At 34.0% G+C, this 13,051-nt stretch overlaps 1 protein-coding gene across 1 annotated transcript; it reads right to left on the bottom strand.

Annotated features, from left to right (window-relative positions):
- Positions 1–367: 367 nt before the first annotated feature.
- Positions 368–12,173, bottom strand: LOC111372032 (serine carboxypeptidase-like 17). Its single transcript, XM_022994169.1, has 15 exons — positions 11,980–12,173; positions 11,637–11,658; positions 11,372–11,399; positions 2,986–3,062; positions 2,767–2,889; positions 2,493–2,595; positions 2,350–2,387; positions 2,142–2,243; positions 1,971–2,057; positions 1,737–1,886; positions 1,467–1,538; positions 1,230–1,348; positions 933–1,046; positions 757–811; positions 368–677 (listed from the first exon to the last, which is right to left on the bottom strand). The coding sequence occupies exons 1-15, from the start codon at positions 12,171–12,173 to the stop codon at positions 594–596; spliced, it is 1,368 nt and encodes a 455-aa protein (XP_022849937.1). The 3' UTR covers positions 368–593.
- Between the last annotated feature and the right edge of the window lie 878 nt (positions 12,174–13,051).

A 13,051-nucleotide genomic window follows, 5' to 3' on the forward strand; every position in this document is an offset into this window, starting at 1 on the left:
TGTCGGTTGTTGATGCTGTAGGGCCTATGGTTGAAGCTGAATGGGTATTTTGTGATAGTGGGCTGAAGTTTGTTAACTATTTATTTGGGTAACTTGGGAAAATTACAAAATTCCAGATGTTTAAAGATTAGATTTCAAACATTAGGGGTGAAGTTTTATTGTGCATAAATCAGGTATCAAAAGAATAAAACCCTAATTCATTCATTTGCCCAACTCTCTCTCTCTATCCCCCCACCATCTCTCTTCCCTTCTATCTCTCTTCCTCGGCAGTTCGATACCACACTAAATCTGGCAACGCAGAGGCGCAACCGGCGTTTCACTTAAAAACACACACTATATACTGAAGAACCAACAGTAACATATCACATTACTAAATCACCAAAGACCACATTTGAAACAAAATGCATAATACTATCCATCCGTCCACAAGTACTAAAAGCTAATGACATGAGAGAAGCAATACCATGGAGAAATTTATTTCTTTAACACAGAACAACTCCACAATTTTTATAGCGCAAAAGAGAAGTAATTTCCAACATGATTGATCAATTAGGGGCACAAATGCACCCCCAAAACATTTCGTCTACCCATGCCTATATAGGACGTCTAGAGAGCCAGCGATGGATCATTGCTAGACATTCTTCAGGCTTATTCATTGATGCTGAATGTCCAGCACCCTGCCAAATAAAAACATACACTTTTATTTCTTTTTCTTCAAATCATTATAAGAAATGACACAATCCAAACTTTTCTTGCCTTGATTGTTACAAATGTGAGATCAAAGTCATTCTTCTTGTACTTCTCTGTATATCTACAAGGGGTAAAGTAGGTTGCAATTTTGAGAAGAAGAAGGAGAAGAAGAGCAACAGCAGTAGCAACAACAACAACAACAAAAATAATAACAACAATAATAATAAAGAACAAAAAAATACCCTGCGACTTGGCCATTAACAAGCCAAGCTCTCCAATCATCATCAATAGTCAGATTGAGAATGCGAATCCATTTTAAAGGGCCCATATATGGTGCAGCCATGTCATGATCACCACTAGAAAGAAAAGAAGAATAATTAGACAACATATGTCTAATTAAAATATTTATAGTAATGTTTTTGTTTAGCTCTATACAATAATTTTAAACCAACATGTGTGTGTGTGTAGTTGATCGATTAGATTAAACTTTGAACAAATTAAGTCATGATTTCTGTTTAAGACAAACTATTATTGCTTACTTGAACACCAAAGCATGGTATCCTTTCTTGATCAAAATTTTATGATATTCAAGAGCGCTTTCTACATTCTGTTTATAATATATTCCACCATTGCATGTTTTCCACCTTGTTATCGTTCCCTAATTAACAAATATAACAAGGTTATTGTAAACATCTTGATCATATATACTGATTTTTGTTGACAACTGGCACATGGTACCACATACTAAATCTTTAATTCTTTTCAATTACACGTACCTTTCTAATATGAAGAGCTTCTTGAACAATCGGAGCATTTGCCCATTCATTGGTTATTGCATAGTCTTGATTCTGTACAAAAGAAACGTTTTGTGAGAAACTGAGCATGCACGGCTGAGATTTAAAAAATAAAAATAAAAGAATTACTTTAAGTTTCTTTTCTATCAAAAATAATTTTTTAAAGTTCTTTCGTCAGCGAAAAAGTCTTGACTTAATTTGTAAAAAATAAATTTTTGTACAAATATATACATGGAGGATTAATTAAGTTACCAGACACTCTTGTTCTCCTGTCGGGAGGATGAGATGGTCATTTGAATTGTCTTTCGAAAATGTTTGATGCCATCCAAAATCATCTTGTTTTGATGCTCCGTCTCCGCAATTTGGTTCCAAAATATTAATTTGTTTTATGTGACTTAAACACTGAAATATTTAATGTTTACAACCATAATAAATGTTAAAGGAAATGAAAAATAGAATAAAATAAAATAAGATACACAATGTCACCTTTTGGATCCGTTGAAGGGCATATGCACATTGCACATTATTTGGATCACGATTGTAATATTTTCCCGCACAACTAATTTTTGCTAACTGAAATTGTGTTAAGTAATTACATGGGAATAAGATGCAATATGCTGCATTTTATAATCAAAATAATTGAATAAAAAAGATTACCTCAAAATATTCATCGGATATAAGCGACATGCGATGAGCATACGGAATTCGTGCATTAAAATCAATTATTGGATCCGTTAATCCATTGCCAATAATGTATCCCTGTTTCCATTTCAAAAGTACTCGACCATTAAAGCAAAATATACAATTTATAGTCGTGGCAAATAAATAAGAAGAAATTCATATATTTGTGTGAACTAATCATTACTTGAAAGGACATCTGTGGCTGAAGTCTTGCTTCATTTCCTACATTACAATCAAGATTAACAATTAGTCAAGCTTCATTGGTGGATAATAAAACATGGAACTAGAATCTTATAAGTTTCTCTTTTCATTTTTTGTATATATTACCTCGTACTATTTCCATGACAACCATAGGAACAAGTTTGCCTCCATAGGATTCACCCACAATATATAGACGATTTTTGAGAAACATAGAATGATTCAATAACCACTGCATTACATTCTTATTAATATATTGTTAGGTCACTAAACTAAAAAAAGTGGGGGAGTGCTATAGGCGTGAATGTGTAAGACTACTAGTAAGTTCCAAGTAAAACATCATTTCTATTGCCTCAATTTCTATCTAGGAATGAAATATCTATGATAAATAATGTCTACTGGCCTTTCTAAGAAATGTGAAAATATCTTTTGCCGATTTAATGTCCGAGGAAAAGGAACCCTGTGAAGTGTTTGCATATGAAAATCCGGTACCAACAGGCGCATCTATGAATATAATATTGGCAACCTGAAAATTAATAATCATATTGTAAGGGCAGAAAGCTATGGAAGACATAAATACATATATGAGTTGAAAAATCCAGGAAAAAGGAGATTTTTCTACCTTGGTCCATGAATATGGTTTTGAGATGATAGATGGTAAGCCTCCATCATAATTTTCAATATCAAAAGTACATGGACCTACACACAAGCTCACCAATTGGCGTGAGAATAATAGAAGTTCTTTTTATGAAGTTAATGTGAGGTATCAAAAAATATTATTCAGTTTTAAAGGGCTATATATGTTTAAAAAAAATACATACTTCAAAATATACTTTATACCGTAAATTGAAGATTTATACAAGGGGTAAATGTGAGTGGAATTATGGAAATTTCTTTCTTATCCGAAGCCAAGCCCAAACCTAGATGCAAAATCTATATGCAAATGTTCTATTAAATTCAACAATCATACTATGGGTACATTGTGGTATCCAAGGGGTGTCCAAAATGGACACAATTCTGAGGCGCCTGCCATGCCGGGGCCTACCTGCGCCTCAGCCAATACCGAGGCGCATGGACACCCCGTTGTACACCACAATGTACCTCAAGCATTTTTCTAAGTTCAAATTCCTGTCATAGATAAACAAAGGAAATTGCCTCCATCGAAGTTGGCTATGGATTCACACTTCTCAGTTGATGAATCCAACCCCCATAGTAAAAAATTCAAACAGAAAATTACATACAATTAAAAAAAAACACTCATATAATTTAATTTAATTATAAGTCAAAAATACTTCTAAGTAGAAAATTATTTATCTGTAAATTTATGTACAGGTAAGAAATTTTTTTATTTTAAAAGTACTACATTTTTCTAATACAATGAAACACCAAGAGCTGTATTAGAACAATGGTCGTGCTACATGTATATTAGAACTTACAAATTTGTTTACCAACCTATAATGTGACGAGATTTGATTGAGTCAAAATCTCATCAAAAAAAAAAAAAAAAAAAACAAAATATCTTTTTGGTACCTCATTCTTGTGTAAAAAAATTATATAAAATGGTGATATATGACAAGTATTTTCTCTAGAACAATACATAATTCACGCTATATTCAGTATAGTGTACCAAACATGCTATACTAGTTTTCTTTGAGTTTGTGTTAAAAATATCAAGTAAATCCGTCTAGACTAATAAATCATTAAATCAAGAAATATAAACTCTAGGCTCCAACATTTTTCTCACTCACTTGTATGCTTCTTGGTCAAACATCAGAACCCACACGGCCACACACATATTCATATATATGTTAGTGTTGTATCCCTATAAATATAAGAAAGCTAGGATTTAAAAGATGCCATTTCATTTAAGGTCGTGTCTCTTTATTATTTAATGTTGTATCTCTATAAATATGAAATGAAATGATATGAGACATAACATAAACATCCTCAAATTAATGTATAAATGCATATGAATTTCAACACGAAACGTTCAGAATTTTTTCGAAAAAATAAAAATAAAAGGTTTTCATTGTGCTTTACTCAAACTGAATAAAATGCTTGATTAATCCTAAAAGAATCCCAGGGACATTAAAAGTGTTTAAGCCTCCATTTTTTCAGATTTTTTGGGTTTTTGCCTAGTTCTTGGATTTGTGCTTCAATTTTTTTTCCCCCATGCCCTAGCCTTTCAAGATTTTCCGAAAATTCACATATATTTGTCTTCCAAATTTACATGCAGTCTCCTTTTCTCTTTGTGATGGGATACGGAAGAGAATGAACAATACGTACGTGTGATTTGAGGACCATAACCATATTTATATAGCGATGCCCTTTGACCTAATTCGACCCATCATGGAATTAGGGGCTTGGGCCCATCTCTACGCATTTATAAACCCACACTTTAATTGGATGCATAACGGTCAAAAATCAAAACCTTATTAGATCACTTTTAATTGGGCTTAACCGGATTTGATAGCCTTTAATTTAACACACAATTATTCACACATATAAGCCCATTTATTTATTAAAAATCCTTAAAATCTCCCACTTGGCCTATATGTGTCACCTTATAATTGTGCATTAAATATAACCTTATGAGTACTCAGAATTTTGCTATCATTACTGAATGCATCCCCAAACAATCCTGTCCATCAATCATATCAATATAGGATCAAGGCGGCTTTCATTACTTTCATTGTACCTAAACCCATCATTGATCACGTATATCGATATAACCTAATGAAATGGATCAAGCATAGATGTGTAGCATGGAAATTACATGCGATGTGATATGTAACATGCCTATTTCCAACTGGCCCACCTTAATACCTTAGTGAGATCATTTTAAAGGAATTCAGAGATAATAAATCAAAACTTTATAATTAAAAATAACTTCAACCATAAACCATATCTAAAATAACAGTACATGTGTCCAATATGAAAAGCAAAAATACAAACTCCTACTAAAACTAAATATCCTTAAAAGACACTAAATATCCTTAAGAGACATTACACCCACATGAGCAGTGTGCTCATGAAAGACCTTAAGTATCAATCCCTTAGTAATTGGATCCGCAACCATGGAGTTTGTCTCAATATGCTCTATTGACACATGTCCACTCTGAACTCTTTGTTTAACAGCTAGGAACTGGATCTCTATATATTTTGACTTTGTCGAGCTCCTGTTGTTATTAGAATACATCATTACTGATTTATTGTCACAAAATATCTTAAGCGGTCTTTCTATACTGTCCACAATGCGTAGCTCAGTGACAAAATTATGCAACCATATTTCATGATTTGATGCCTCATAACACGCTATAAACTCTGCTACCATAGTGGAAATAGCTATGAGTGTCTGCTTAACACTCTTCCCGAAAATAGCACCTCCAGCAAGCAGGTAAATATAGTCTGAAGTGGATCTCCTACTATCTTGGTATCCCACGAAATCAGAATTAGAATAATCGATGATCTCCAACTGATCCGATCTTCTATATGTGAGCATGTAGTCTTTTGTTCTCTATAAATACCGCATGACCCATTTGGCTGCTTTCCAATGATCCATTCTAGATTACTTAAATATCTCTCTAGCATTCCAACAATGTACGCTATATTCGGACGCGTACAAATCTGAGTATACATCAGACTCCATATAGCTGAGGAATAAAGAAGTTTCTGCATTTCTTTAATTTCCAAGTCATTTTTAGGGCACTGACTTAAACTGAACTTGTCTCCTTTAGCCATAGGGTTGTCACCTAGTTTACAATCTTATATGCCATATCTTTTAAGTACCTTTTCGATATAGCTTTTTTGTGATAATCCAAGAATACCACGAGAACGATCTCGATGTATATGAATTCCTAATACAAAAGAGGCATCACCAAGATCTTTCATCTCAAAATTATTTGCTAGAAATCTCTTGGTTTCGTGCAATAAGCCTATGTCATTGCTGGCAAGCAATATGTCATCGACATATAAAACCAGAAAAATATAATTGCTCCCACTGAACTTGTGGTATATACAATCATCGATCAAATTCACCTCAAAACCAAATGAGATAATCACTCGATGAAATTTGTAATACCATTGACAAGACGTCTGTTTGAGTCCATAGATGAATTTCTTTAGTTTACAAACCACTTGCTTTGCATCATCCGATACAAAGGTTTTTGGTTGTACTATATAAATTATTTCATCAATGTCACCATTGAGAAACGTTGTTTTAACATCCATCTGATGTAACTCAAGATCGAAATGCACTACTAATGCCACTATAGTTTTGAAAGAGTCTTTTGAAGAAATCGGAGAGAAAGTCTCTTTATAATCGATGCCTTCTTTCTGTGTAAAGTCTTTTGTGACAAGATGAGCCTTATACCTTTCTACATCACCTTTCGATTCCCTCTTAATCTTAAATATCCATTTGCAATCAATGAGTTTTGCACCTCAAGTAATGGAACGAGGTCCCATACATTATTGTCCTTCATGGACTTTATCTCTTCATTAATGACATCGAGGCACTTTTGAGAGTTAGAACTTTTCATGGCTTGATGAAAGTTGATCGGATCATCTTTCACCATTTCAATGTCAACTTTATGTTCTTGGAGAAATATGATGTAATCATCCGAAACCGCATTTCTCCTCTCTCTAGTGGATCTTCTCAATAGCATTGGTTCTTGAGGTTGTAGAGTTTGTTCTTCTAGAATAATTTGTTGATCTTGAGAGGAAAATATAACATTGTCTTGATCCGGAGTTGCTTCTCGAACAATGCAAGTGATAGAAACCTGATCATTGTCAATAGCAATTGGAGAAATTTCAACATATTCCTTATCAAAGACAAAGCCTGTAACCCTTCCCCCCCCTCTCCCGCCATAAACTCAACATCCTCAAAGAACCGAACATTTTCTATCTCGAAAATTATCTTAGTTATGGGATCATAAAACTTGTAACCCCTGGACCTTTTAGAATATCCAATAAAATAGCAACTGATAGTTATTTCGTCCAGTTTCTTTTCATTTGGCTTATAGGGCCTTGCCTCAGTTGGACACCCCCAAATATGTATATGTTTCAAACTAGGCTTCTTGTCCATCCAAAGCTCATATAGAGTTTTATCAGCGGCTTTAGTTGGAACTCTGTTGAGTATATATGCAACGATCTTTAATGCTTCACCCTAGAGAGATTCTGGTAAGGTCGAATGACAAATCATACTCCTTATCATGTCCTTAAGCGTTCTGTTTCATCTCTCAGCAACACCATTCATAGTGGGCAAACCCAGCATAGTGTACTGTGAGACTATACTGCATTCCTCTAGGAATTTAGGAAATCGTCCTGGACATTGTTCAGCTGAACAGTCATATCTACCATAGTATTCACCCTACGGTCAGATCTGACGCTTTTAATCCCTTTGCCGAGTTGGTTCTCAACTTCGATTTTATAGTCTTTGAACATATCCAGTGACTGTGATTTTTCATGAATGAGATATATGTAGTCATATCTTGAAAAGTCGTCTATGAATGTTTAAAAATATTGTTGACCAATCCAAGAACCCATAGAGAATGGTCCACAAATATCCGTATTTATAAGTTCTAAGACGTCTGAAGAACTATTGGGTTGAAATCTCATTTTATTAGTTTGTTTTCCCTTTATACAGTTAACACACAAATCAAAATTTGTGAAATCAAGAGGGTCGAAAATCCCGTCAGACACAAGTCTTTCAATTCTCCTTTTGAAGATGTGACCTAATCTCTTGTGCAACAACAAGGTAGAATTCTCATAGGTTAGTTTTGCTTTAAACCTCGAGTACTTACATGAAAGGATTCATTAAAAGAAGCAATTGTATCAATTGAATAAAGATTATCGTAACCTGATAAAGAACTGGAACCAACCAATGTTGAATCATAAAACAAACTAAATTTTCCATTTCCAAATGAACAAGAATAACCAAATTTGTTCAAAATAGAAATAGAAATCAAATTTCGTCTAAAAGACGGTACAATAAATGAATCAACAAGATCCAAATAAAATTCAATCTTTAACAATAATCTAAATTTTCCTATTGCTTCTACTCCACTTTCTTGCCGTCGCCAACATAGATGCATCTTTCACTATCACTTAGTTTTTGGAAACTCAGACAACCCTATATAGACATACTGATGTGAGTTGTTGCACCATATCCACCATGTATGTCTAGATATCGAAGTTAGATTTACCTCACAACAAACCAAATGAAGAAAAATACCTTTCTTTACACGTCATGTGTGGTAATTGGTGCAATTCTTCTTCTTATGACCTGCAGCTCCACGGAAGAAATAACTACCTTCAATTGGTTCCTTATGCTATTTCATTTGCGATGTTGTACTTGCAACTTCTTTATTAATCTTTCTTTTCTTGTTCCTTTTGTCCTTAGAAGTGGTAGTCAAATGAGCACTTTCTGTCTTCTCATACTTCAATCTTTTCTCTTCCTGGACACAGTGTGAGATGAGCTCATTAAGGGACCATTAGTCCTTTTGACAGTTGTAGCTCACATTGAATTGACTGAAATGTGCCGAAAGGGATATTAGAACCAAGTGCACCAACAAGTTTTCAGATAAATCCAACTTGGGTGCCTTTAGTTTCGAAGCAATGTGAGACATTTCCATAATGTACTCTCGAATGTTTCCTTTCACTTTATACCTCATTGAGACAAGGTTTGCCAAAAGTGTACTTGTTTCAACTTTTTCATTCTTGACAAACCTCTTATCAAGATTCTCAAAGAAACCCTTAGTCGTAGTCACCTTGTCGGACATAGTGCCCCGGAATGCTTTTGGAATAGCACGCTCCATGACCATTAAGCTTATGCGGTTCGATCTTTCCCATTTTTTCATATCCCTCTTGTCATCAGTGGTACTATTATCGGTAAGTGCTACAGGTTGATCGACCTATAAAGTAAAGTCCAGGTCCATGACTCCGAGACCAATCATCACGTTCTCTTGTCATGCCCTGAAATTTGCGCCATTAAGCATTGGAATTGAATTGATACTAGCAGAAATATTAGCAGCAGAACCTAAAATTGAATTAGAGAACGATTATTACAAGTAGCTCACATGAATGTCTTTAAGTTAATAATAATAATCTCAAATAGTGGTAGGACCCATCACAAGATACCTAGCACAACATCAATATCTAGTCTTTGAACAGAAATATTAGTGATCAAACATTGACGATAAAACAATGTGTCATTCAAAAAAAAATTTCTTTGGACCGATTTATTGATCACACAATAATCATCACATGTTTATCACCATAGGTGCACATAATTCGGCTAAATATTGACCTTCCTTTGGGCCGATCAATATTTCCATGAATAACACATGCACAAACACCTTTAATATTCTAAGTTAATCAATTTCCACAAAAGAGGTTGCTTTGGCAACATGTTGCTTCAATTAACTAACTTTCGAATATTATATCTCTTAAAAGAGTCCTTAGTTCCAAAATTTGAGAAATAGAATCACCAATTTTACATATTTTGTTTAGTATTAAACTTTAGGGGTCTAAGGATTAATAATTCAAAACTTTAAGGGCGCAAAATTAATTAATTCCAAACTTTAGGGGTTAAAATTAATAAACTTGAAACTTTAGGGACAAAAATTAATTAATTCAAAACTTTAGGGGCCAAAATTTTGAAACTTCGGGGGTCATTTTCAATTAATTATAAACTATAGCGGCCAATTTGAATTAATAATTAAAATTTGAGGGATTTAATAATAAAATTCAGAACTTTAATGGCCAGAATTAATTAATTTTTAAACCTTAGGGATTGAATTATTAAATTCAAAACTTGAAGGCCCAAATTGAATGTACTTTAAAATGTTAGGAACTTAAACCTTAATTTTATAACCCTAACCCTAATTGCATCCAGGGGCCTCAAATTATCAAATTTACACAACAAGCCCCAACCCTAATCATCCAAAACTAAAACCCTAAAAAAAATTATTTCTTCTTCCTAGCGCTGCCTGTTGCAATGGCGTCGGTGCGCTGCAGCTATGTCGCAACAGTGGCAGCCTTATTTTTTTATTTTTTTTGAAATCCCAAAAATCTGTAACTTTAAAAATCTGGAATCTGAATCCAAAAAAAAAAAAAAAAAAAAAAAAAAAAACAAAAAAAACCAAAAAAAAAAAAAAACAAAAAAAACCAAAAAAAAAAAAAAACAAAAAAAACCAAAAAAAAAAAAAAAAAAACAAAACAAAACAAACCATAATATGAAAATTTTCAATCCAAAAACTATAATTCCTCAAAAATTCATATAATCTGAAAATTCCTTAACCATAAATCCAAATTATGAAAGGCAATAAGGAACAATATACTACAAAAGTTTTCAAATTCAACAAAATAAAGATCTAAAATTGTTAAATCTGAAAACTTCAAAAGAATATTACAAGAACCAAATTTTAAAGCTTTGATTCTCAATAATTACACATTAAAAGGCTCTGATGCCACTTTTAGGTTAATTTATTACTTTAAATCACCGGATCTTCATGTTGGATCATCAAGAAATTCAAAAATTATAGCGAAAGCATACCTAAATCAGACATGGTTAATGCAATGATTGAATTTCGCGGTTTAATCTTCCAAATCTACACGCAATATCATTTTCTCTCTGTGATGGGATACAGAAGAGAATGAACAATACATACGTGTGATTTGGGGATCATAACTGTATTTATATAGCGATGCCCTTTTATCTAATTCGACCCATCATGAAATTAGGGACTTGGGCTTCGTTTCTACACATTTATAAACCCACACTTTAATTGGATGCATAACGACTCAAAATCGAAGCCTTATTAGATCACTTTTAACTGGACTTAAGCAAATTTAATAGTCTTTAATTTAACTCACAATTATTCACACATATAAGCCCATCTATTGATTAAAAATCCTTATAAATACTACTACGACGACGACGACGACGAGAACAACAACAACAACAACAACAACAATAATAATAATAATAAAGGAATGAAGGAACTAACCCGGTTTCGAGCTTGAACGGAAGATTTCCTGAATAACCCGGAAGAGTTTTGATTATCGCTTGTGATGCTCCATTGTTGAAGAGTAGTAGAAGAAGAAGTCCATACAACCCTATCGAATTCATTATAATCAATACCAGAATTAAATTGCTGAAGAGTCTGTCAATCTGTGTATGAATTTATAGGGGATAGAAAAGTACACCGGACACGTAACAACCAAATGGGAACGAATATTACGTGTGCTTTTTTCAACCACAAATCTGTGGACCTGAGTAGCTTTATTCACTAATCTGAAGATTGTAACGTTTTATAATAAATTTCATTTTATAAACCCCATTATGGTGCCCTAACCTCCCCACATTGGATTAAAAATAAAATAAAAAAATGAAGGATCATTAATCTTAAACGAGCAATCTTGATATGATCCAGGCTAGGCGCCGAATTTTTAATAACTTGGCGAATGTTGACGAGAGGTCGAGAGCAAGATTAGAGCTTAATTAGAGGGGTAATTGAGCTGAATTTCATATATTCCCACAAAAGTAAGGGCTGCCTATTGAAGCCGGCTGCTGGATGAATTAAAAAGTAGAGGCTTGTTGAATTAAAATGCTCACTTGCATGCAGAGACAAAAGGAAGGTGGCTGCTGGATGAATTAAAAAGTAGAGGCTTGCTGAGTTTAATATGCTCACATTCATGCAGAGACAAAAGAGTAGAGATTAAGGTGGCTGCTTGAGCAATTAACAAAGTGGTGGCTGCTGGAGGAATTAAAAAGTAGAGGCTCGCTGAATTTAATATGCTCACATGCATGCGGAGACAAAAGAGTAGAGATTAAGGTGGCTGCTTGAGGAATTAACAAAGTGGTGGTTGCTTTCATTATATATATATATATATATATATATATATATATATGCGCAGACAGAGACAAAAAAAGACCAGCAGCTGGGAGTCAAAATTCAAGGCAGCTTGGAGAATTGGGGATGGCTGAATTATAAAATATATACACATATTCGTGGGTGAAATTAGAGAATTAAAAGGTTTAAAATTGGAATCATTTCACATGCTGGGAATGGGAGGCAAAACATTTGGATAAGTTTGTGTCAGCCAATGGAAGGGCAGCGGAAGCAAGCTGGACAAAAAATAGAAATCGAAGCCAAATGGACAGCCATGCGATCGCACAATTGTCACCAGTATGCGGCCGCACAGCCTGTGTCCTGCCCCGTTAAGCCCATCTTTTATTTGAGAGACCCAACAACCGACTTTTAGCTTAGCTCCACGAGAATCAAGCCACTGAGAGATCTCTAAATATCCTTGCTTCATCCAATCTTCTTCTTCTAGAAGCATCCGATCAACATCTCCTTATTCTATTTTCCTTTAGCGACTGTCAAGCAAGTTTCAAGTCTACCGGTCTATTAGGATGCCTCAGTTGTATACATCATTGCACTTTCACTTGACACCTATCGTAATGATAAACGACTAGCAAGGAATTGGATGGCGCATTTCTTGGCAACCATGCGACCGCATATAAAATAGCCATGCGGTCGCCTTCAGTAAATCGGGCAGATTGTTCCAGAATTTTGCGCGACAAATTATACCTTAATTAAAACCCTAAACTTTGATAATCTTATATTTTTAGGAGTTTGTTTTCCCTTTTTTTTTTAGTATTTTTCATATTTCCTAGATTTTAT

The sequence above is a fragment of the Olea europaea genome, chromosome 23 (assembly GCF_002742605.1).
Source record: "Olea europaea var. sylvestris chromosome 23, O_europaea_v1, whole genome shotgun sequence".
NCBI classification, from domain to species: Eukaryota; Viridiplantae; Streptophyta; class Magnoliopsida; order Lamiales; family Oleaceae; genus Olea; species Olea europaea.

What these genes read in the sequence shown, in the direction of transcription:
- LOC111372032 (XM_022994169.1), bottom strand. Translation starts at nt 12,173, where the DNA reads ATGCATGTGAGCATATTAAATTCAGCGAGCCTCTACTTTTTAATTCCT. An exon ending in CCGTTCAAGCTCGAAACCGG is followed by an intron (nt 3,063 to 11,371) that starts GTTAGTTCCTTC and finishes GCTTGTGTGTAG; the next exon opens with GTCCATGTACTTTTGATATT. An exon ending in TATCCGATGAATATTTTGAG is followed by an intron (nt 2,058 to 2,141) that starts GTAATCTTTTTT and finishes ACACAATTTCAG; the next exon opens with TTAGCAAAAATTAGTTGTGC.